Below are 27,001 nucleotides of genomic sequence, written 5' to 3'. Positions count from 1 at the left end.
ATTAAATGAACTAGTTTATCCAAAAGTCTCGTAAATTGTAAAATATACAGATATTTGGAATTTTTTCTGATTATATTAGAAAGAAGTAACCTGGTAGGGCAGGAGGAAGCTCTGGCAATTAGCTAGAGGATTGTTTAAGTTTCTAGTGCCAGGGTGATAATGAGATTCTAGATTCTAGATTAAAATGGAATAAGACTGCGTAACTAGCATTTTTTAATTGAGGGAAATCTTTATGATTTGGGGGCCAGATAGAGAAAATAAAGGAAAAAGAGAATGATAATTCTGTTGTTAACAGAAATAGCATTGCTGAGATGATACAGAAAACGGAAGGAATGCGGAGGGGAGTAAGTAGTTCTCTTTTAGCTATGATGAGATTAAAATAGATGGCAAGATGCTTAAGCTAATAAAGCTGTGTCCTCAATATTGCAAGCAGGAAGGTTACTCAGGAGGACAGAAGCCAACATGCTAAGTTTGAAAAAGTGGAAAGTCACCAAACTCTGGGTCCTTGAGCCCTCGTGCCATCGCACAGTCACCTTCGGGACTGACCTTGTTTTAATCATGGTATTAATCGTGGTATTTAATCATGGCAAGTATTCTGTTGCTTGCAACAAAAGCATTTCTAACCAAGACAACAGCAAATTTGAATTCAGCAAAATATAAAGTAATCTTGGTAAGATAACAGTTTTTTTTTTAACTTCAAATTTTACTCCTTTGGAAACTTAAAAAGATAAATTGTTTTAGAGTAACAGTAGCAGTGAAAACACAGAAGATAAATTTACTTCTAATTTAAAGATGATCGGTGTGCTTTTAAATGGCAATGTGAGACATACACGTATAAAAAGCATTGTTTAGTTCAAAAGTGTGTTTATTTTAATTTTAAAATGGGAATTATGCTAAATCATGAGCTAATATATTTTTATATATGAGCTGTTAGAAACTCTCTTTTTATAAGAATAATCCTCTTTCTTTCATAGGCTCATATAAGAAAACTAAACATATGAAGAAGATGGATTAGATCATAATAGTCTGTATTGATGATTTCTTTACTTCTCAGTTCCTCTGTTCAATACAGAACCTTTAAAAGGATAATACTCTAAGAACCTTAACTTTTATTTCTAATTGATAAAAAATTGATCTAGATAATTCTCCTTACAATACCTATAACACATTAAAGTCAGTTATATCTTAAGTATGACTTCTGAGGAAATAATACCGTGTTCTTTCTGGAGAAATGTGTTTAAATAAGATGACTAAGTTCTTATTCATAAAAATAATGGTAAATGTTGGCCAGTACAGGGGCTCACACCTGTAATCTTAGCAATTTGGGAGGCTGAAGTGGGCAGATTGCTTGAGCCCAGGAGTTCAAGATCATCCTGGGCAATATGGCCAGCACTCATCTCTACAAAAAATAACAAAAAATTAGCCGGGCGTGATGGCATGTGTCTATAGTCCCAGCTACTTGGGAGGCTGAGGTGGGAGGATTGCTTAAGCTCTGGAGGCAGAGGTTACAGATCACACCCCTGCACTCCAGCCTGGGCAAGAGAGTAAGACCCTGTCTCAAATAATAATAATAGTAAGTGTTGAGTACTATGTTTATTATGTGCCAGATATTCCATTTTTTTTTTTTGAGACAGGGTCTCACTTTGTTGCCCAGGCTGGTCTCAAACTCCTGGGCTCAAGTGATCCTCCTGCCTCAGCCTCCCAAAACGCTGGGATTACAGGTGTGAGCCACCACACCCAGCCTGTGCCAGGTATTCCTAATCCTAAAGAAGAGAACTATTATTATCACTTTTTATGTAAGGAAATTGAGACACAGAGGAGTGATCAGGTAACTTGCCCATTGATTAAGAGCTGGAATCAGAATCCACATGCAGGCAATCTGACTTCCAGACCCCACACATACTGCACTACAACTCTTCAATGCCTTTTCCTGCAAATGAAAATAAAGTGGGTATGTTATCACTTTTCTTATGATTGTAAGTATTCAAACACTTATTTTAAGTAGGTTGGAATATCTGAAAATCATAATAAATATTAAGAAAGACTTCTTCAACATATAAAAACTACAGAAATAAGCCATTTTCTGGCCAATGCCTTCCTACACCTAAATTGGTCTATGGGATGTTGGATCTCGACTATCATACATTGGCTGACCCTTTCGAATGATGTAACAAAACAGTATCACCCTTCCCTAAAGCAATCAAAGAGTTAGGTAGGCAAGAGTCAGCATCTGCTTCTGTTTTTTTTTGTTTTTGGAGTTTTAAAACAAGTAACCACAATGGGAAAAGGATAGTCTCTTTAATAAATGATGCTGAAAAAACTGGATATCCACATAGAACAAAAGAAATTAGATCCTTATCTTACATCATACTCAAGAATCAACTCAAAATGGATTAGAGATTTAAATATAAGGCCTGAAACTGTAAAAAAATCCTAGAAGGAAACATGGGGAGAGCTCCACAGAGTTGGTTTTGGCAAAGAATTTTTTTTTTTTTTGGTCATGACAGCAAAAGCACAGGCAGTAAGTAAAAGCAAAAAAAAAGCAAATAAGATTACATCAAACTAAAAATATTCTGCACAAATAAGAAAATAATCAACAGAAAGAAAAGGCAACCATAGAATGGGAGAAAATATTTGCAAAACATATGTAAGATAAGGAGTTGTAGTGCAGCCATTATGGAAAATAGTATGAAAAAACCTCAAAGAATTGAAAATAGAACTACCATATGATCCAGCAATCCCACTTCTAGATATATATCTGCAGGAAATAAAATCAGTATCTCAAAGAGGTGTGTGAACTCCCATGTTCACAGCTGCATTATTCACAATAACCAAGACATGGAAACCACCTAAGCATGAATGGATGGATGACAGATAAATAATATGTGATATCTATATATCTATATAGATATAGTGATACATATATGTCTATATCAATAAAGAAAATGTAATATATATGTATATATGTATCTTTATCTGACAATGTAATGTAAGAAAATCTAATACACATATATGTATATATCTTTATCATATATATATATATCACATTTTATTTATTCATATGTTCATCAATGAACACTTAGGAGGTTGTTTCCATATCCTGACAATTGTGAATAATGCTGCAATGAACACAGGTGTGTAGATGTATAATATAGATGCAGGCAGACCTTGGAGATACTGCAAGTTCAGTTCAGATGCCTGTGGCAATTTCTTAAAATAAGACGGCAATAAAGGTTGCTGCATCAATTGACTGTTCCTTTCATGAAAGATTTCTCTGTAGCATGTGATGCTGTTTGATAGCATTTTACCCACAGTAAACTTCTTTTAAAATTAAAGTCAATCCTCTCAAACCCTTCTGCTGCTTTATCAACTAAGTTTATATAATATTCTAAATCCTTTGTTGTCATTTCAACAATGTTCACAGCATCTTCACCAGGAATAGATTCCATCTCAAGAAACCACTCTGTATATCTGGAAGAAGCAACTCCTTGTCCATTCAAGTTTTATTGTAGCATTTCAGTCACACCTTCTAATTCTAGTTCTAGTTCTTTTGCTATTTTGAACCACATCTCTTGAACCTCTCAGTCATCCATGAGGATTGAAATCAACTTATTCCAAACCTTTGTTAATGTTGATGTTTTGACCTCTTCAAAATGATTCATCATTCAAGATGAATCATGAATGTTCTTAATGGCAACTAGAATGGTAAAACCCTTTTAGAAAGTTTCCAATCTACCTTGCCAAGATCCATCAGAGGAATCACAATTTATGGCAGGTATAACCTTACAAAATGTACTTCTTAAATAACTAGACTTGAGAGTCAAAATTACTCCTTGATCTATAGGCTACAGAATGAATGTCGTGTTAGCAAGCATGAAAGCAAAACTAATCCCCCTGTTCATCTCCATCAGGGCTCTTGGATGACCAGGTGAATTTCCAATGAGCAGTAATACTTTTGAAAAAAAAAATCTTTTTTATTGCTGAGCAGTAGGTCTCAACAGTAGACTTAAAATATTCAGTAAACTATGCTATAAACAGAAGTGCTGTCATCCAGGCTTTGTTATTCCATTTATAGAGCACAGACAGAGTTGATTTCACCTAATTCTTAAAGGACCTAGGATTTCAGGAATGGTAAATGAGCACTGGCCTCAACTAAAGTCGCCAGCCGTCTTATCCCCTAGCAATAGAGTTAGCTATCCTTTGAAGCTTTGAAGTGAGGCACTGACCTCTCCTCTCTAGCTATGAAAGTCCTAAATGGCATTTTGTTCTAATGAAAGGATATGCATTTACATTGAAACTCTTTTATTCAATGTAGCCACCTTCATTAATGATCTTAGCTAGACTTTCTGGATGACTTTCTGAAGCATTTGCTGCTCACCTTGCACTTTTACGTATGGAAGCAGTTTCTTTCCTTAAACTTCATGTACCAACTTCTGCTAGCTTGAAACTTTGCTTCTGTACCTTCCTCACCTCTCTCAACACTAATAAAATTGAAGATGGTTAGTACCTTGCTCTAGATTAGGCTTTGGCTAAAGGAAATATTGTGGCTTGTTTGATCTTTTGTCCAGACCACTAAAACTTTCTCCATATCAGCAATAAGGCTGTTTTGCTTTGTTATCATTCATGTGTTCATTGGAGAAGTACTTTTAATTTCCTTCAAGAACTTTTCCCTTTCATTCACAAGTTGGCTATTTGGCATAAGAGGCCTAGCTTTCAGCCTGTTTTGGCTTTCAATATGCCTTCCTCATTAAGTTTCATCATTTATAGCTTTTGATTTAAAGTGAGAAACATGTGACTCTTCTGTTCACGTGAACACTTAGATGCCATTGTAAGGTTATTAATTGGCCTAATTTCAATATTGTTGCATCTCAGGAAATGGAGAGGTCCAAGGAAAGAGAAAGAGATGAGAAATGGCTGGTTGGTGGGGGAGTCAGAACACACACAACATTTATTAAGTTTGCTGTTTTATATGGGCATGATTCATGGTGCCCGAAAACAATTCTAATAGTAACATCAAAGAATACTGATCACAGATCACCATAACAGATACAACAGTTTGAAACATTGTGAGAATTACCAAAAAGTGACACAGAGACACAAAGTGAGCACAGGCTATCGGAAAAAATGGCACTAACAGACTTGCCCCAGGCAGGGTTGTCACAAACCTTAAATTTGTTTAAAACATGTAATATCTGAGAAGTGCGATAAAATGAATTGCAATTAAATGAGGTAAACCTGTATAAAGATATATGTAATATTATTTAGCCTGGACAAAGGAGAAAATCCTTTCATATACAACAACATGGACGACCTAGAGGACAAAGTGAAATAAGCCCAACAAAGAAAAACAAATACCGTATTATCTCACATATGGAATTTTTAAAAGTAAAACTCAGTAGAAACGGACTAGAAGGGTGGTTACTGGGGTCAAGGAGTGGGGAAAATGGGGAGATGTTGGTCAAAGGGTACAAACTTGCAGTTTCAAGATGAATTAGTTTCAGAGATCTAATGTACAGCTTGATGACTATAGTTAAAAATAAAGAATATTTGAAATTTGCTAGGAGAGTAGATCTTAAGTATTCTCTCCACAGGGGGGAAAATGGATTTGTTAATTAGCAGTTTGACTGTGGTAATTATTTCATTTTGTGATATCAAAATATCACATTTTATACCTTGAATAATACCATTTTTATGTGTCAATTATACCTCAATAAAGCTGAAAAAACTAATAAAGCTTAAGAGGTTTGCTTTTAGAAAAAAAAGAAGCAGCCAAATTTTGGCAAAGTTTTCTCCAATCTAAGTTCTTGGCTTCATGATGTTGGAACCTCCTCTTCCCAACAGTCTCAACAAAGGTTTGGTTTATTTTCTTTTATGTTTGTTTACTCAATTTTTTTCCTTTATTTATTTATTTTTTTTTTGAGGCAGGGTGTCACTCTGTTGCCCAGGCCAGAGTGCAGTGGAGTAATAACAACTCACTGTAGCCTCAACCTCCCAGGCTCAAGCAATCCTCTTACCTCAGCCTCCCAAGTAGCTGGGACTACGAGCCTGCACAATCAAACATGGCTAATTTTTTAATTTTTTGTAGAGATGGGGTCTTACTATGATTCCCAGACTGGTCTTGAACTCCTGGGCTCAAGGAATCTTCTGACTTCGGCCTTGCAAAGTGCTGGGATTACAGGTGTGAGCCAGCACACCCGGCCTGTGCTTGTTTTATTTTTTTCTTCTTGAGGGTTAATATCTATAGATAATCCAAGAAGTAATTCTCACTTCAATTCATCCTACCTTTACATCTGATTCTCCTCTCCCATATTAAATCTTTTCTACTTAAGAACACGGTGTAATGGAGCCAGCATCCCTGGTTTCTAAAACCAACATCACCACCTAATATCCAGATGCCCTTGGCAAATACTTAACTTCTCAGGGACTCACTTTCCTCGTTTTTAAATCAGGGCTTGTATCTACTTCATAACAGTTGTTAGGAAGATTAAATGAGATGTTCTACATAAAGTGGTTGGGCATTACTGGCACATGGTAAGCACTCAGTCATATTGGTATTATTCTCATTATTAAGAAAATGAGTTCTAGAACACTTTCTGGGGATTTGCTGTACACCACAGTACCTATAGTTGACAATAAAGTATTATACACCTTGAAATATGCTAAAAGGACAGAGCTCACGTAAAGTGCTTGTACCAACAAACAACAAAAATCACAAAACAACACAAGGAAATGGTTGAAGGTGATGAGTATATTTAGTACCTTGATTTTGATGATGGCATCATATATGTCCAAACTCATGAAAATGTATACATTAAATATATGCAATATTTTATATATTGATTACATATCGATGAAGCTCTTTCTAAAAAATGATTTTATAAGATTTTCAGGCATTCTCTTGCTTCAGATTCAGGCCTTATTAGTGCTTGTACTTCTCTTTTAACATTAATTTTAATATGCATTTGGGTACTTTTACACAAATCAAGCTTTTAAAAAACATTTTAAAATATTTCAGCAGTATTTAGGTAGGTGTTTGATCATTTTCTCTCATACTTCGATCGTTTTCCATCCAGATTTTATTTATTTATTTATTTATTTATTTATTTAGTGTATGTGTGAGATGGAGTCTCGCTCTGTCACCCAGCCTGCAGTGTAGTGGTGTGATCTCAGCTCACTGCAACCTCTACCTCCTGGGTTCATGTGATTCTCCTGCCCCAGCCTCCCGAGTAGCTGGGACTACAGGCCCCCACTGCCACACCCGCCTGATTTTTTTTTTTTTTTTTTTTTTTGTATTTTTGGTAGAGATATGGTTTCACCCTGTTGACCAGGCTGGTCTCAAACTCCTGACCTCAAGTGATCCACCTGACTCAGCCTCCCAAGGCACTGGGATTACAGGTGTGAGCCATGGTGCCCGGCCCCACCCAGATTTTTAAATGTAATAGTCCGAATATTCTGTTTAACTTTTCCTTACAAATGAACCTGCCAAAATTTTTTTCAGTGTATCAATACAGAAGATATTTGCTATTAAATAAGATCTATATTATTTCTCTTACTTCACCCTAAAAGCATACATCATAAATACAGATGTACAAGGAATTTCCTCCAAACACTTTATTCAACAGAAATTATAACAATAGGCTTCAAAGTAAAATCCAGGAGACACGTTGTTAAGTTACTCTGGTCTCCTTTTTCAGTATCACAATGCTTTTAAAAAACAAACACAACTGAAATAACTGGTGGCATTAGCCAAACATTATGCTGTGTCCTGCCATCGCCATCAAATGATAATATTGGAGTGGCATAACTTTGTCATGTTTAATGGTCGTATCCGTGAAAGAAAGGACAGTTGTATAAATAGTTGACGTGTAGAAAAAGAGAAAGTATAAGAAATATTAAAAGAGCTGCTGTCTGTGAAGTTCCAGTTCTTGATTAGCGTTTTTGCTAGCAAGGCTGCTCACTGACCAGCTTCCTTCAGTCAACGCCATATCCTACAGGTATTATCCTTGCTGCCTAATAAAACACATTTCACTGAGTTATTTTTTTCTTCATTTCATTCACCTCATTCTCTCTTTCTACAAGTTGACATTTTCTGGGCCATTGGTAATTAACAATGTGCTAAATGGGCTAGGTTCTCCACGCCTAGCTGCAAAGTCTCTGAGCAACTCAGACATTTTTGAAGTAGTGATTTTTTTTTTTTTCACCATACCAGCTAGCTGTAAATTAGCAGGTACACATCCTGCTTACTTACACTAGCAAGATTCATGGCTTCTTAGAATGGGAGAGAACTTGAGAATGCAGCCACCTCAGCCATCCCCTCTGCTGTCCCCTCAAACATCACCACCCAGTGGAAATACAGTAACTTTGATTATCTCCAGGTTTGGGTGATAAGCTTAGGAGAAGGCAGGACATACCACTTTGGAACATTTCCAAATTTTAGGGGGCTTTTCTCATCATCAGCGGGCACTACTGGTTTTCTCACCTTCAGGGACCAGGCACATAACATCAGTATAAGAAGTGTGAGTGCCTTAGGAACTAGGAAAGCCTATAAAAACCATATCCCACAAAATGACACTTCATGTTTTAACAAATGTAAAGGTCATGCTAGCCATTTACTTTGTGATTCTAAACCCAGCCTCAGGCAGCCCACTACAAAATGCCTGCAGTTTATCACACTGGGGTCCACTCAGAAAATAGAGTAGATTCTTTCAAATAAAGTGATTGCTCTATCGATGTCAAGAGAAAAGTGTCGCCCCATTCTAATAAGCTCTGTTGTCTAGTGAGCCAATGTTAAGCACTTTGGTGCTTTGGGATACACTAAATTAATCAGTGGTATCTTAGAAGCGCTCAGAAATGTATGTGCTGGCACCAAAGCAAGGCACAGCAACAAAAATTATTTTGCTAAACTCTCCAGGGTCTTCTGTGAAAACTGGTTGAGGGAAGAGGTACTGCAGAGCCAGCCTCATATGAGGCCATGTGGACTAGGAAAGGCTGGTCTTCCTTCTTCCTCACTCCCTGCAGGAGCGCCCTGTGCCCTCCATCATAGCCCCTCACCTCTTTTCTCATCAAGGAGAAGGATTTGATATTGTGTTCACAACAAAAATATATGGCTTACTTTCCCAGTGCTTTCAGAGTACCTGCATCTTAGTTAACACTTGAAAATCATAAGCCCGAAGATTTTGAAGATCATAAGCCCTGTGATTTTGGAAACTGTCCATGATTAAGTAGACTGGGGAGGCATTTTAGATGGTAAGGGGAGATAATTCTCAGCACCCCTGAAGTTATCTGACAAGGAAACCACCTAATTAGCCAATATGTAAAGCCAGCCTTGTGCCTGTGGCATTTAACTTACTAGACCAGTAATTTTTAAATTTGCTCAACGCAATGAGAATCACTGGTACTTAGGCAGATCCGGTCTTCTGTGCTCACTTAGGGCATCCTACTCCACACTATTGTGGCACCCACTCCCTGCCAAGGCCTCCCCTCGAGGCACTGCACTAACATGATACCATCATCTTGTCATTTTTCTCCCCTTTCCACAATCTAAACTACCCTTTCCTTATGAAATGTTGCTAATATTATTAATTCACCATAAACTGTTAAGGTTGAAAAATGGTTAATATATGTTCTTTTCCCCCCAGACGTTAGTTGTTTGGGTTACTAACACTTATTGACATAAACTGAATTTTTTTCTTGAGACAGGGTCTTCCTCTGTCACCCAGACTGGAGTGCAGTGGCCTGATCATAGCTCACTGAAGCCTCCAGCTCCTTGGCTCGAGTGCTCCTCCAGCCTCAGCCTCCTGAGTAGCTGGGATGACAGGTGCATGCCACCATGCCCAGCTAATGCTCTACTTTTTGTAGAGACTGGGTCTCACTATGTTGCCCAGGCTGGCCTCAAGCATTCTTTCTGCCTCAGCCTCTCAAAGCACTGAGATTGTCAGCATAAGCCAATGCGCCTGGCTGACTAAATATTAACCATTCAATTGATAGAAAACACCTGGGGAAATTTAGTAACCCATAAGGCAGGCTATCAAATTGTTACCTTACCTAGAGCAAATAAAATTCAAAGTTCACAAAGCCTTACTACAGTCAATGGCAGAGCTCACTCCTGCGGGTCCTCATAAAACTAAAATTAAATAATGAAAATATGAGGGCAGGCCAAGATGAGCTAGTGACTCCAGAAAAGAGGTAGGGAATGGGGATGAACTCCTGTTAGTATTCAGCTTGGGAACTCTAACAGCCAATCAAGAAAAAATGAGTCTATGGTGTTGATGTCTTCCATACCTGTAATGACTATGTTGCCTGTATAGTTGAAAGCACATGAAAAGATTTCACCAGTGTGCCCCTCAAGAACCTGGAGGCACTGGCCGGTCTGAGCATCCCAGATTCTAGCCGTTTTGTCAGAGCTGCCAGTTAGAAGACGGTTCCCTTGAGGGTTGAAAGAAATCTGCAAAAGACAAAGAAAAATGATCACGCTTTGTGTAATGGTTCCCAAAACATTTCTTATCAGCACAAAAAAAAAAAAAAAAAAGGACATTACTAAGCACATGTCACCTTCCTAGTCTGGTATTTATTCTTGCATAGAACAATTTCTTCCTCATGGAAAAAAATATTGCAGGGACTAGTATATGGAAATTAAAATCCAGAGAGAAAATTTAATTGCCTACTCCTCACATTTCTAAGAATAAAGACCAAAGCATCCTTATAATTTGAGTATTCCCCACCCAGCTTCTTTCCAAAGATGCACGATGCCCTTCTCTGTGCAAAGACTCAGGGCCCTGGGGTGGATGAACACACGAGTCAGGATCCTTCATAGCCAAACCCTGGTGTCATCTTTGTGGTCCAAAGCACACAGATCCGGGCCAGGGGCGGTGGCTCAGGCCGATAATCCCAGCACTTTGGGAGGCCGAAGAAGGTGGATCACCTGAGGTCAGGAGTTCAAGACCACCTGGCTAACATGGCGAAACCCCGTCTCTACTAAAAATACAAATTTAGCTGGGCATGGATGGTGGCGCACACCTGTAATTCCAGCTACTGGGGAGGCTGAGGCAGGAGAATCGCTTGAACCTGGGAGATGGAGGTTGCAGTGAGCTGAGATCATGCCACTGCTCTCCAGCCTGGGTGACAGAGCAAGACTCCATCTCAAAAAAATATAATAAAAAATAAAAATAAATAAATAATTTAAAAAAGCACACAGATCCTTCTCTAATCTGTGCCATAGAATAAGTGAATGTAGAACCTACAAGAAAGGATGTTCTCATCTATTGCCACTCCAAGTATAGCATTTTCCATAAATACGCTTTTGTGCCTCCCATGTGCCAGGTGTTGCCAATTGGCATCTGAGTGACCATCAAAGGAACCTGCTAGTCCTGCATCCCTTTGGGCATCACACTTACATCCCTCTCTAATCACCAGAAGACAGAGATTCGGGCCATCTCCTCAATGACTGAAGGTTTGAGGAGGGCAGGGCCATATCTGTTTTTATCACTCTGTTACCAGTGGCTGTGCAATGCCCAGCACAGTTGACACTCTCTAAAATGTTTGCTGAATGAGTGAATAGTTTAGCTTTGCACCCCATAGAAATGCCCTTACCAGATGCCAATTCAATAAGAATATGTTCACTTAAAAAGCATAAAATTTAATAAAATAGCACTAGAGAATTCTTTATATTCACTCATTCATGAAAACAGATGTTTACTTGTGGAGGGGACACACCAGATGTATCAATAGCTACCTAGCCAGACACTCAGAAATGTGGGCCAGGCTTCCTCCTCATCCTGCCCCACACACCCCACTTTTCCATCCCCTCCTGCCATCTGTAAGCCTCCCAGCTTCTGAAGAGGCCATAGTCTGCATGCCCTGGAGACCACCACTGACCAGCCAGAGGGCAATGATCACCAGCTGTAGGTGCAGAGGCAGAAAAGCCAAGAGTACAGCATGGGGCGGAGTTCCAGGGTCTAGATGGAGCCTTTAGAAACCTAAAATCATCAAGCTGATATTTTACGAAGCAGGAACAAATCTGATCTCAGACAGGGAACCAAGGGATTGGGCGGAGCTGGGAGGTGAGAGCCACCAAGTCCTAGCCTACTCTACGAAGTTCTGACGACACATCTAAACTTCAGATCACTGACTGGGTGGGCCTGCTCTGTGAATGATCCTTTGGGGGAAGTTTATACAAAATCCTAAAATACAGCTTTGTAGTTTCAAAATGGATAATTTTATAATTTAATTTTAATTATAATTTTACATATGTCCAGGAACTGCTTCCTCAGTTGCATCTAACTTACAGAACACTTGATACTTGCTGCACAGCATATTTTTCGCACAACATAAACTTATGGGTTTACTGGAACCAGGAAAAGCAGTTTACACACTCCTTAAATTGCTGTATTAAGTATTTTCAGCTAACTAAATCTTTTGCTGACAGTGGAGGCGAATGTTGTTCCATACTTTTTAAGAGGTTTTAGAAATCATTTATTATGCTAAGTTTGAGGGCACAGTTAAAAATAAAGTCTTTAGGTAAGTGATTTCTAGAAAAATAAATGAGACAATGGAACAAATCTTAGTACGTCAATTTCAATAGACCTATTTATACTGAGCATGCATTTTTTTTTTTTTTTTTTTTAGATAGAGTCTTGCTCTGTCACCCAGGCTGGAATACAGTGGTGCAATCACATCTCACTGCAGCCTTGACCTCCTGGGCTCAAACAATCCTCCTTCCTCGGCCTCCAGAGTAGGTGGGACTACAATCCTCCTTCCTCGGCCTCCAGAGTAGGTGGGACTACAGGTGCATGACACCATGTGCAGCTGACTTTTTTTGTTTTTTGTAGAGATGATGTATCCCTATGTTGTCCAGGCTGGCCTTGAATTCCTGGCCTCAAGCAATCTTCTCACCTCTTCCTCTCAAAGTGCTGGGATTATAGGTATGAGGCACTGCACCTGGGCCCTGCTCTTTATTTTTTGAAAATAAATAAACTCCTCCAAATGAGAAAGCAACTCACCTTTGAAATTTCACCTTCATGGCCTTCCAGTTTGGCAATGCATTTTCTTGTGGCAGCACTGAAAATTCTTGCTGTTCCTTTTTGAGAGGGGTGGGGATATATATAAATTCATCTTAAATACAGAACTTTGGATAAAAGACTTTGCATTGTATAAATATATATCCTCCTGACACACGAGCTCTGTGCTAAGTTCATCTTCTTGCCTGTGGTGAGAGCCAGATACTTAATACTCTAAATTCCTGCTGGTCCCACTGTAGGAGAGGGTGAGAGGGAGCTCCTCGCTAGCCCTGAGCTTATTAGAAGAAATAATGTATTCCAAGGTAGAAAAGAGAGCAAGAAACAGGAATCCAGAAAGAAAAAACTTTAAGAGAAAAAGAGGAATTAGAGCAAGTTTCAGGAGGCAGATGATGAAAGAAGCAGCAAGACCAGCATGATACACTAGGTGTGAGTCTGAGTTTCTGCAAGGTACATAAGGAACATCGAAGAAGGAACATCAGCCGTTACTCAACAGGTAAAAAACAGGCTTCAAAAACAATTTCTATAGAAAAAGCTAATAGAATGCTTTGTTCCTGCTCTGCCTCCAGCACCAGAAGTGCCAAGCATATATTAGCCATTCAATAAATAGCTGTAGTATGGATGGATGGATGGATGGATGGATGGATGGATGGATGGATGATGGATGGATGGATGGATGGATGGATGGATGGATGGATGGAGAAATGGATGGAATAAGCACTACGAACATTTCCTTATAAGTAAAGGATGAATAAGTTAAATAAGTATTGAAAGAGAAAAACATGAGTAGTAAAATTTTTGTCACAAGAAAAGTTACAATTTGCCTTGCCGGATGAAGACTGCTTTTTTACATTTCTAATTATAGCATTACATAGTAGTAAAATACAGCAAGGATACAAAATTGTAGGTACTTGATTTGCATCCAGAGAAAAGTAAAATATCATAATAATTTTTTACTTATCTTTCTGACAATGTCAACTTCATGAGGAAGTACAAAAAATGATAAAACCTGCCATTTTAGAATTAATGTAATGAAAAAATATATAACTTGAAATTCAGTTGGACATTTCAAAACCCTTAAAGTGAAGTGACCAATTTGGTCTCAGAGTCAATAACACGAAAGAGAATGTCCTGCATAGATCTACATTCTAAATTTTATAAAACTATATTTCTAAACTTGAGAAAACTCAGAAATAATATGGCCTGCAACACTGTAATTTTTTTACAGCTAGGGATACAACTAAAGAAACAAAAAAGTCAGGCTTCAGAATAATTCCAATGAAGAAGAAAAAGTAGATAGATAGATAGATAGATAGATAGATAGATAGATAGATAGATAGACAGACAGACAGAGTAGTGTCATGCATGGTCATGAGAGAGATAACACAGACATAGCTTAGTGTCACATGTGGTCAGAGATGACAGAAACGTAGTGTAGGGTCAAATGTGGTTATCAAGGAGATGATGCAGATATAGTGTAGTGTCATACATTGTTGACAAGGAGATTATACAGACATAGGTCAGAATTACGGAGCTGACACATACACAGTGTAGCATCATACATGATCATTAATAAGATGATCCAGATGTATAGTAGTATCTACACAGGAGTCAAGATGTTAACGTAGACATGCTGTACATCATATGAGGATTTACAGGAGATAATGCAGACATAGTATAGCCTGATATGTGATCATCGTCAAGTTCAAGGAGATGAAAAAGACGTAGTGTAGCATCATATATGATCACCAAGAAAATAATGGAGACATCACATAGGGTCATATGTGGACTACAGAAGATTATACCCAAATAATATAGTATACATGGCCATCATGGATATGACACATATCCATGATTATCATGTGTAATTGTCTAGAAGATGATGCAAAATAGTACAGCACTCTACAAGGTTATCAAGGAGATGGCAGAGAAATAGTATAGTATCATACTTGGTTTTCAAGTAGATGACATGCACATTGACATTCACAATATGTGACTATCAAAGAGAATGACCTTTGTTTAATCATACATAGTTATCAAAGAGATAATGCAGTCATAACAGCATCATATTCTCAAGCAGATTTTGCACATAGTGTGGCACCACATATAGTTGTCAAAGTGATAACACATATCTTGCAGCATCAAATACTGTCATCAGTAAGATTACTCATAATATAGGCATAATTATTTTAAAATTGATGTAAACATAGTATAAATTAATGTACTGCTGTTAAAAACAATGCAGACATAGTATGTAACCATAAGTGGTTGTCAAGGAGATGATTACATATTAGATATAGTGTAGCAGTATATTATTTTCAGCATAATAGTCACACAGGGTCTCAGTAAGACAATGAAGACATAATGTTGCATCATATATGGTTGTCAGGGAAACACAAAGATTTAAATATCACAGATGTTTTTGAGAAATATGTGACTGATAAAATAGCTATCATGAAAATATGCAGAAATACTGTATAATCATATGTAACTTTCAAGATAATGGCACAAACATTGTAGCATTATAAATTGTCCTAATGAGATGAACTACAGCATAATATCATAAGGAATTTTCAAGGACATGATACAGACAATAGTATAACATTGCATGTGGTTATCAAGAAGAGGAAGTAGATATAGTGTAGCATTATATATGGCTATTAAGGATATGACACATAAGATAGCATCACATATGATTGACAGAGACAATTATATTGTAGCATAATAACCGGGAGTAGTGAGATGAAACATAGTAGATATATTCAGTGTTATTAAGAAGACCCAAATAGAGTCTGGTATCATAGGATTTACTACAGACAGGATATGTTACAGCATCACACATCATTCTCAAGGAGATGATTATCAGAGGTTATTGTCAAGGAGGTATCACAGAAATAGTTTAGCATCACACAGGGTCATCGCAGAAAGGAACATAGTTATAGTATTAATCCCACTTGTTGTTCAAAGAGATAATGCAGACATCTTCCAGCATCAAACATGGTCATCAGGAAACTGACCCATAAAATAGCATGCTTTATGGATATCAAGAAAAAACAGGCAAATATAGAATAGCATATACATGGTACTTAAGTTGATGACACATACATAGAGTAACACCACACATTACCATCAAAAAGATGACCCACAATAGATTGTCATTTGAGAATATTGTGGAAATAATAAAATCATAGTATAGCATCATATATCATCACCAAGGAAAGGATGCAGATATAGTTTACATCACTACATGACATGAATAAAAGCAGAGCATCATATATTTATCAAAGTGTGCTACAGTAATACTATACCATAACACATACTTAATAAAATTATGATGCAGACAGAGTGTGGCACCATATGTTTTTGTCAAGGGTATGATGCAGACATGAGGTAGCATCACTGTCATCAGGGAGTTTAGCCATCAGGGAGATAGATAGATAGATAGATAGATAGATAGATAGATAGATAGGATACAGCAGTATCATACAAGGCTCTCAAGGAGGTGAAAAAGTCATAATGTAGCAACATATGTAGTATGTTAAAAGATGATACAGACATAGTATAAAATGATATGTAGTTGTCATGGTGGCCTATAGCCTAAAAATATATATGATTATCAATGATGCAAACATATCATGTGATTAAAGGGATGACATATATTAGTGCAACATTATCTAAGACAGATATCATATTGAATCCAACATAAATTTCAAGATGGTGATGAAAACATGTAGCACCATAGGTGGTTTTCAAGGTGATGACTCTGAGAAGACATAGCACAATACATGTTAATGCAGACAGTGAAGTAGACATCATGTATCCTCATAAGTGATCATCAGTGAGATGAAGCAGACAATATAATGCCAAATGTGGGCATAAGGGAGATGACATAATCTAGTGTAACATCATATGTAATCTTCTTGGATATAAGGTGCACAGAGTGTAGCATCATATATGGTTTTCAAAGAGATGACACAGAGTGGCATCATATACGGATATCAATATGATGGCTCAGCATAGAATCATAAGTAGTAATCAAAGTGGTGACAAATAACATAGATCATCAATGGTTGTAAAGGAGATTTGGTATACATAGTATAGCATCATAGGTGGTTATCAAGGAGATGGTGCATATAGCATTATAGCACCAGCCACGGTTATCAAGTTTAAGATGCAGACATATTGTAGCATCATATATTATGGTCAGAGAAATGACCCAAAATATAAGATAATCCTCAGTACAGGATCACAGATGATGAAGACACAGTATAGCACCATATTTGTTTATCAAGGAGGTGGTGCAGACATAGTACAGCGTCACTCATGGTTATCAAACAAATGAGGTAGACACAGATGTGATGTGAGGTCCTACGTGTTTATCAAAGAAATGCCATAGAAATATTGTTGCATTATAAAGGCCTTTAGGAACAAGAGTTTCTAATGTAGAGAGAGAGAGAGAGAGAGCTACAGATATATGACTCTCTCAATAAATTAGATAGATGATGATGGTGATGATGATGATAGATAGATAGACAGATAGATAGATGATAGATAGATAGATAGGATGACTGTCTTCTGGTAGAAGGTGTAGACATGTTGTAATGTCATACATGATGATCAGGGAGATGACAGAGACACTGTAGCATCTTAGTGGCCATAAAGAGCATGACATACGCATAGTGCAGGGATATATGTGGTGTACAAGTATTCTACAAAGATTGATTTTAGAACCATACATACTGCCACGGAGATGACACATGTATAGTATCACATGGTTATCAGTGGGATGATGTGCATGTAGAGTACCATCACATATGGGAATTTTAAAATGGCACACAGGATAGCATTATACATGAATATCAAGGAGATGACATGCATGAATGTAGCTCTGTGGGTTTTCCTCATGGAAATAACCTACATTATGACATCATAAATGTCACAAAGGAGCTGGTCCATATAAATATAAGGATCTTGATTTCCAGGGTCAACAAGTCATCCTGGGAAAAAGAGAGGCCTGATAATTACTTCATAAGGAAGCCACTCAAGAGAACTGCCTGCAGAGGAAGAAAGACCCCAACAGAAGTAAAGCTCACAAAGGCCTAGGGATTGAGAAGGACTCTAAGTGATAAGTCACAGGGAAGGCATTGCATGTGGCAGGAATATAAATCTAAGGTATCTGAAGAAAGGAAAAGTGCTTCCTAACATCATCAGTTCATGATTTCCTCCATATCTCAGAGCCCCCAGATCATACTACGTCTTTGCCAAATATGCCAGTGTGTGTTCTTCTCCCTAAGTCTTTCCCACTGTGGGGATCTCACCAGGGGAAAGAGAATAAGCAGGCAACTGGGGTGCAGATGCAGAAAGAATTAGGTGCCTACTTCTACCCACACACCTATGCACTTACCATTTTCAGGATTCAAATATTCAAACAGGCCCTAACATATGCACCTGGGGCTGAAAGATCAGTCCCCAAGATTCATGAATTGAGGTTTTGATTATTATACTGAAATAGGCAGGTTTCTTACAGTTGAAAGTGGCTCAGGACACTTCGCTATGTAAGAATAACCAGAAAAACTATGGGACCCACCTTAGCTTTCTTCCCAAACATGGAAAGAACAGGTCTCTAAGCCAGTTTTCACAGGGAAAAAGAAAAATAATAAACTACTTTCTTTTGACCCCGTTGACATATTTCAACAGGAATTCTAATGAACAAACAGTGATAAAATTCCAATCTGACTATGCTCCAAGGTTGTATGATAACCCAGAAGTCATAGTGAGGACCGCAGGAGAGTCATATAGGTGTGTACTAAGGATACCATGAGGCAAGAGACTGTGAAACATTGTGACTTCTCAGCTATCCACAAACATATATTTCTAGTATTTTATAAGGCCTTCAAAATTATGAAAGAAAACATCTAAATCCCACCATGTCACATTACGATGGAAAAATCGAGTACAAATGCAAAAACTGGTGTCCATCAATCTGCAAGGCTCCCCAGTATAGTGAGTTCCAATTGACATGATGCCAGAAGCTGTGGTAAAATCAAAGGTATATAAACACCAAGTCTTCTTAAGGGACCTTTAAATATACAAAACAGACTCCTTGAGAAAACTCACAATAAAAAGTACCCAGGCTTGAAAAATCAGGGACAACTTCACAGTGGAGGTGACCCAATAAAATTTCTCTCTGACAATAAAAAAAAAAAAAAAAAAAAAAAAAAAAAATCAGGCATCATATGTGGTTATCAAGGAGAAAAGCATTATCTGTGATTTTCAACATGATGAAATACACAGTATAATGTCACATGTGGTTATCAAGGTGATGACTCAGAAATAGGGAGGTATAACACATGGTTATAAAGGTAATAACTTTGTATAATATCATCTATAGTTATTAAGGAAATGAAGTACACATAGTATAACATCACATGTGGATATGAAGGATATTCTGTGGTCACGTTTTAACACAATATGTGGTGATATCAAGACCCAAACAAAGGATAGTGTCACAAATCATCATCAAGAAGATGATCTTCTCATGCGTGGTTCTGAAAGATGAATCCTAAAATTGCACGTCACTTTGTTATCTAGGAGATGATTCAGATATAGTACAGACTTACATATGATTGCGATTGTAAAGGAGATGACAGAGAAATAGTTTAGCAATATACATGCTTGTCAAATGTTACAAGCTCCTTTGTAGCATTTATGATGCTATAAGCAGTCATAATATTGTACAACATATAGCTGTCAGAGATGGGGCATCAAACATGATCATCAGTGATAGGATCCAAAATGTGGCATCATATATGGTTGCCAAGGAGATTTGGAGTGATATTATAGCATACATAGTTGTCTAAGACATATAGATGCAAACATATGAGAGCACAATCCACAATTATCATGTTTATCATTGTAGACACATGGCAGCTTTTTAGATGATCATCAAGGAGATAACCCAGAATATACCATCCTACATGATTAACAGGTAGGGGATGACAGCAGTATAGCTTATGTATGGTTTTCAACAAGGTGACACAGACATAGGAAAACATTTTTGTTTTCAAGGAAATGAAGAATATAAACGAAGCACAATAGGTGGTCATCACCAAGATGACGAAGACAAAGTGTAGCAATGTCCAGACCTCCGGTGATATGAAACAGACATACTAGACAGTGCAGCATTATATATGATCATCAAGAAGATAAGGAACACAGCATGTAGCATAACATATTGTTGACAGCAGATGACACAGGCACAGTTTAGCATCACATCCAGTGATCAAAGAGATAACACACCCAATGACATCAAACATGATTACCAAGAACGTGACATAACTCGGGAGGCTGAGGCAGGAGAATCGCTTGAACCTGGGAGGCAGAGGTTGCAGTGAGCCAAGATTGTGCCACTGCACTCTGACCTGGGCGACAGAGTGAGACACCGTCTCAAAGAAAAAAAGAAAACGAGAAAGAAGGTGACATAGATACAGCATGACATCACACATGTTGACCATGGAGATGAGGCAGAATGTAACATTATACTTGGTTCCAAAAAAGACAATGTACACACATAAGTCAGTATAGTATGGTATGGTATGGCGTAGAAGAGTAGAGCATAGTGTAGCACAGTATAGACACACAGACACAGCACAGAGCCAAAAATTGTTGTCATGAAAGGATCTACACATACTGAACCAGGATATATGGTCATGAGAAAGATGAACCAGACAGTATAGGGGCATATATGTCAGAGAGATGGCACATATGTAACGTAGCTGCCATTTGTGGCCATCAGGGAGATGACATAGACATAGTGTAATCTCATAAAGGTCCTACAGAGAGGTAAGAGATAAGATAGCATCACATGTGGATGTCAGGGATATAACACATACGTTATACAGCATCATATGTGGTAGTCATAAAGATGATACAGAAAGAGTACATGTGGTTATCAAGGCAATGACACAGACATAGTGGAGAAATTATAAGTCGTTGCCAAGGAGAGGATGAAAACATGTTCTTACAAACAAAATGATCATCAGGGAGACAAAGTAAATATATTGTAGCATCATCCTTAAATAACTAGGCCATGTCACCCATAAGGTATAGCACAGCCCTTTGTAAAGGGCATGATGAAGTTACAGTGTAATATAAGTGGTTTCAAGAAGATGATAAAAACATAAAATAATATGCAGTCTTCAGGCAGAAGCAGCACACAGTATTTCATATATGCTATTATATGCTGAATTGTGTCCTTTTAAAATTCATATGTTGAAATCCTAATTCCCAGTATCTCAGAATGTAATATATATAATATACATAATCATGTATAATTTTATATATATACATGTGTGTATATATACACATGTATATACGTATATATGTTTATATGTTTATATATGTATATATGTATATATGTTTATATATACATATATATAAAATATATGTATATATACACATATTATGTATGTATGTATATATACACATATATGTATGTGTATATATATATGCATGTATATATGTATATACATGCATATATATACATACATGTATATATATAACTATACATGATTCTTAAATATATGCAAGCATAGTATAGTTTCATCCATTGTCAAAAACATGATGAGACATACAATTGTCAAGGATACGGCTCAAAAAATAGTGTAAGCTTACTTAGGTTGTCAGAGAGACAATGCAGATACAGGGTGGTGTCATACGTTATCAGGGAGATGACACATAGCATAGTGTCATACAAGACATCAGGGTCTCATGGATGATTGGATGCAGAAAAAAAAGTATCTGGGTGATGACATATAATTTTGTGTCATATGAAGATACCATGGATTTGACACAGATATGTTGTAATGTCACAGGTGTTTATCATGAAAATGAAGCAGACATACTGCAGCATCATAAACAGTAGTCGGGGATGTGATGCAAAAATATTGTATCATCATACCCTGTTTTCCAAATGGCACAGACATAGTGTAGTATCATATTTGTTGGTCCTGGAGATTAATTGTAGCCTAGTGTAATAAATGGTAATCATGAATATGATGCCGAAATAGTACAAAGTAACGTATAGCATCTTATGGGGTTGTTAAAGGGGTGATATAGTAATAATATAACATCACACATCATTGTCCAATACATTTCAAATAATGTAACACCACATATGGCTGTCTAGAATATGAAGGGTGTGTGTGTGTGTGTGTGTGTGTGTGTTCATCAACGAATATATTCATCAAGGACACAGGGTCTCACTCTGTCACTCAGACTGGAGTGTAGTGGCACATTCACAGTTCATTGTAACCTTAAACCCCTGGGCTCAAGTTATTTTCCTCAGCTTACTGAGTAGTTAGGTCAACAGGTGCACGCCACCACACCTGGCTAATTTTTGTTTTAATATTTTGTAGAGATGGGGTCTCACTATGTTGCCCAGGCTGGTCTCAAACTCCTGGCCTCAAGCAATCCTCCCACCTTGGCCTCCCAAAGTGTTGAAATTACAGGCATGAGCCACCACACCTGGCCATGATGCGTATATTATATAGCATCATACATGATCATCAAGGAAATTGTCATAGTACATCATATATGACTACCAAAGAATAAGGTAGGCATAATACATGTTTTCGGATACCTCGGAAACATCACGATGTTGTATTTGGTTGTCAGGGAGATGATGCAGATATAGTATAGTGTCATATGTGGGTAACAGGATATACACAGACAGTGTGGCACTGTGATGGTTAATTTTATGTGTCAACTTGACTGTGTTAAGGGATACCCATGTGGCTGGTAAAACATTGTTTCTGGGTGGTGTCTGTGAGGGTGTTAGGCTGAGTAAAGAAGAGCCACCCTCACCAATGTGGGCAGGCATCATCCAATCCACTGAGGACCCAGATACAACCACAGATGGAGGAAGGATGAAATTCTCTCTTCTGGAGCTGGGACATCCATCTTCTCTGGCCCTCAGTCATCAGAGCTCCTGGTTCTCAGATCCCCAGACTCCAAGACTGACACCAGTGCCCTCCTCAGCTCTCTCAAGTTTTTGGCCTCAGACTAAGAGTTACACCATTGGTCCCCCCAAGTTTTTAGGTTTTCAGACTTACACTGAATTATACCACTGACTTTCCTGATTCTCCAGCTTGCACATGGCATATGACAAGACTTCTCAGCCTTCATATATAAATATGTGTGTGTGTATACTTATATAATATTGGTTATATACCATATATGTGTGTCTATATTTATATTCTATTGGTTATATACTACATATAGTATAAACAGAATTATATATATAGTATATATAGTGTAATACATATAAATATATAATTATAAAAATGTATAAATATATAAAAATATATAACATTATATATAGTATAAAACAGAACCAATAGGAGATAGATAGATGATAGATAGATAGATAGATAGATAGATAGATAGATAGATAGATAATATCACCACCTTTCTAAAGGTGGTGATGTGATATAGTGGACCCTGCAGACATGTTGGCCAGGGCAATGAGGTATAAATACTATAGCATCATACATGGATTTCTAAGAAATACTAAGATATGGAATAGTATCATACATGGTTATAAATAATTGGATAAAGATACAGTATAGTATCATACATTATTATAAAGAGGATAAAAACACAGTGTAAATTAAACATAGTAGTCAGATACATGACATAGATAAAATACAGCATCATGTGGTCATCAGATAGATAACATAGACTTGGTGTAGCTTCATATGTGGTCATCAGGTAGATGGTATCGATGTAGTTTAGCATCATCTGTATCTTCAGGAAGATGACACATAGTTCATACTTTATATTCTATGCCTCATAGAATAGCATCATGCATGGTATGTGATGTCATGATATGACATAGACTTAGTATAGCATCACATATGCTTGCCAAGGAGACATAGGATGATGGAGACATAGTATAGTACCATGTGGTTATCAAGGATATGGTGTAGACATAGTTTAGTGTAAAATAGGAAATTGTCAGGGAGATAATGTAGAAATTGTATAGTGTTAACACATGTTTGTCAGGAATATGCTGCAGACATAGAGTAGCATCATAAATACTTGCCAGGGAAATAGTGCAGACACAATGAATCATCGCATATGGTTGTCAAAGAGATGACACATAATATAACACCATATATGGTTGTCATGGGAATGACTTCTTGTTCAGTATCATAAAATGTTATCCAGGACATGATGCATGCATAGTACACCAGTACAGATGGTTGTCACTGAGATAACAAAAACATCATATAGCATTGCCTGTGGCTTCAATGAGATGATGTGGACAGAGTGTTAGTATCATACATATTTGTCAGCAAGATGATCATGGTTTTGCATCATATATGATTATCAAGGATACGATGCAGATATGGCCCAGCATCAAATGTGGTTTTAAAGGAGTAGATGAAAACACAGTGTAGCATAATATGCAACTTTCAACAAGATGATGCAGATACAGTGTAGAAATAGACATGATCCTTAGGTGATAAGACAGACACAATATCATGTCACATATGAGCAACAGGGAGATGACAGATATAGTGTAGTGTCACATGTGACTGTCACAGGATTGAAGCACACCTAGGATAGCACCATATATGGTTATCAATAAGATGACACACAGTGTAGAATCACAGTGGTAATCAAAGAGACAGTGTATAGCATAGCATCATGTATGCTTATCACAAAGATGCAGTAGACATAGTGGAACAGCACATGTGGTTACAAAGGAGATTATAGCACCATTGATGGCAATTAAGTTGACAAGGCCAACATAGGGTAACATCATATGTAATCATCAGGGAAGCTGGGCGCGGTGGCTCACATCTGTAATCCCAGCACTTTGGGAGGCCAAGGCAGGTGGATCACCTGAGGTTAGGAGTTCAAGACAAGCCTGGCCAACATGGAGAAACCCCGTCTCTACTAAAAATACAAAAATTAGCCAGGCATGGTGGTGCATGCCTGTATTCCCAGCTACTCGGGAGGCTGAGGCAGGAAAATTGCTTGAGCCTGGGAGGCAGAGGTTGCGTTGAGCCGAGATTGCACCACTGCACTCCAGCCTGGGCAACAGAGTGAGACACCGTCTCAAAATAATAATAATAATAAGGGAGATGACCCAGAATATAGCATCATATACAGATATTAAGAAGATGACAAAGACCTCATATACCTCGTTATCTAGGAGGTGACACAGACATTGTATAACATTACATGTGGTTATCAGCTATATGATACAGACATACTATTGTGCCATACATGGTCACCATAGAGATGAGACATGGTTTTTATCATAGCTGGTCATCAAAGAAATGACCCATAGTGTAGAATCATGCATGGTTATCAAGCAAAGCATAAATCTCTCCAAAAATTAAAAGAATGAACAGATCACCTACCATCAGCTGAAGCAGTTGCAATAAGCTTTCCAGTGTAATCAAAGCAGCTGTCTAGTATTTCATCATCATGGCCTGTTAAGGTTGCCACACATTTTCCATTTGTAGCATCCCACAGCTACGATTAAAAGAAACAAAAAACAAAAAGAAAAGACTATATGACTTTCTGTCTAAAGTGTGAAGATGGCCAGTGGTCTTCATGACATGCTATGGCTGGATAAATAACTGTACAAAAATCACTTGTGTAATTCTTGCATGTTCAGTTAGATTTACTTTGATTCATGACCAGAGACCACGGCCAACCATCAAGCAACTCACACTCTAGTCACAGAGAAAACCAAAGTCAGACATTTAGAATATGCCACTGCATTAAAGAAAGAAAAAATATCTCAACGTGTATGCTTTACTGGTTGGTGAAGAGTTTTGCTCTTTTTATAGGAAGGACATCAAATGATTAGGAGGTTGATATAAAACTACAGTGTCAGAAAATGGAAAGTACATTATAAGATTATATTTGTTACATAAACAAATGATAATTCCATAGTATAATCTCTTAGTAACCATTTTTTAAGTACAGAAACTTAGGGACAAGGAAACACTGTGTTTGAAGCTCCTTGAGGGTCACTCTACTGATTGAAGTTCTATAAATGAACAGTGGGATATTAAATAAAAATAAAATGCCTTCTCACATAAGATATTTAATATACTTGAAGCAATTCAAATTGCTTTACTACATCACAATTCCTTCAAATTTGGAAAATCCAAAACTTGAAATTTTAAAAATTACCAATTATTATTTGTAAATTAATATCTTAATTTTATATCACCTTTGAAATTTGTTAACATTACAATGGATATCTGACACAGTAAAGAGTATAGACACAATATAAAGCAAAGATATTTATTTATTTAGCTCACCATGCAGGTTTTGTCCATAGAGCCAGTTAATATTAGAGAGGAATCCCAACTGAATAAGGCACCACTAATCTCAGCACAATGACCAATTAAGATATGTACCTTCCTACAACACAAAAATAATTAAAACTAGTGAAAGATATCTTACTTCAGTATATGCAGATGAATAATGAGGCCAAGCCCATCTGTGTAAGCTAATCTAAATTTTGGTTTTTACAAAATAATATATTTGATGACAAAACAAATATGGCTCTACTATTGCTCAAAAAGAAGCTACTAATAATTTCATTTCAGCCAGGCGTGGTGGCTCACGCTTGTAACCCCAGCACTCTGGGAGGCTGAGGTGGGTGGATCCATGAGATCAGGAGATCGAGACCATCCTGGCTAACACAGTGAAACCCCGTCTCTACTAAAAATACAAAAAATTAGCCAGGCATGGTGGCAGGTGCCTGTAGTCCCTGCTACTCGGGAGGCTGAGGCAAGAGAATGGCGTGAACCTGGGAGGCGGAGTTTGCAGTGAGCCAAGATCGTGCCACTGCACTCCAGCCTGGGTGCCAGAGCGAGACTCCATCTCAAAAACTAAATAAATAAATAAATAAATAAATAAATAAATAAATAATTTCATTTCAACAAAAATGTACT

General features: G+C 37.5%; 1 protein-coding gene across 3 annotated transcripts in view; it reads right to left on the bottom strand.

Moving 5' to 3' along the window:
- Positions 1-7,587: 7,587 nt before the first annotated feature.
- The window catches only part of DAW1 (dynein assembly factor with WD repeats 1), a 55,095-nt gene continuing 35,681 nt past the window's right edge, over positions 7,588-27,001 (bottom strand). For 2 of the 3 annotated variants that reach the window (XM_055287871.1, XM_055287872.1), the window contains exons 9-13: positions 26,363-26,465; positions 25,448-25,562; positions 12,999-13,075; positions 10,282-10,444; positions 7,588-8,010 (exon numbers count right to left, since the gene is read on the bottom strand). In XM_055287871.1, the coding sequence (XP_055143846.1) occupies positions 7,976-8,010; positions 10,282-10,444; positions 12,999-13,075; positions 25,448-25,562; positions 26,363-26,465 (493 nt within the window). In that variant the 3' untranslated portion in view covers positions 7,588-7,975. The remainder of the gene's footprint in view (positions 8,011-10,281; positions 10,445-12,998; positions 13,076-25,447; positions 25,563-26,362; positions 26,466-27,001) is intronic. The other variant, XR_008659276.1, reaches the window with a different exon arrangement.

The sequence above is a fragment of the Symphalangus syndactylus genome, chromosome 8 (assembly GCF_028878055.3).
Source record: "Symphalangus syndactylus isolate Jambi chromosome 8, NHGRI_mSymSyn1-v2.1_pri, whole genome shotgun sequence".
Lineage (NCBI taxonomy): Eukaryota > Metazoa > Chordata > Mammalia > Primates > Hylobatidae > Symphalangus > Symphalangus syndactylus.
Note: the sequence above shows the minus strand (reverse complement) of the source record. Positions and strands in the feature narration are given on the sequence as shown.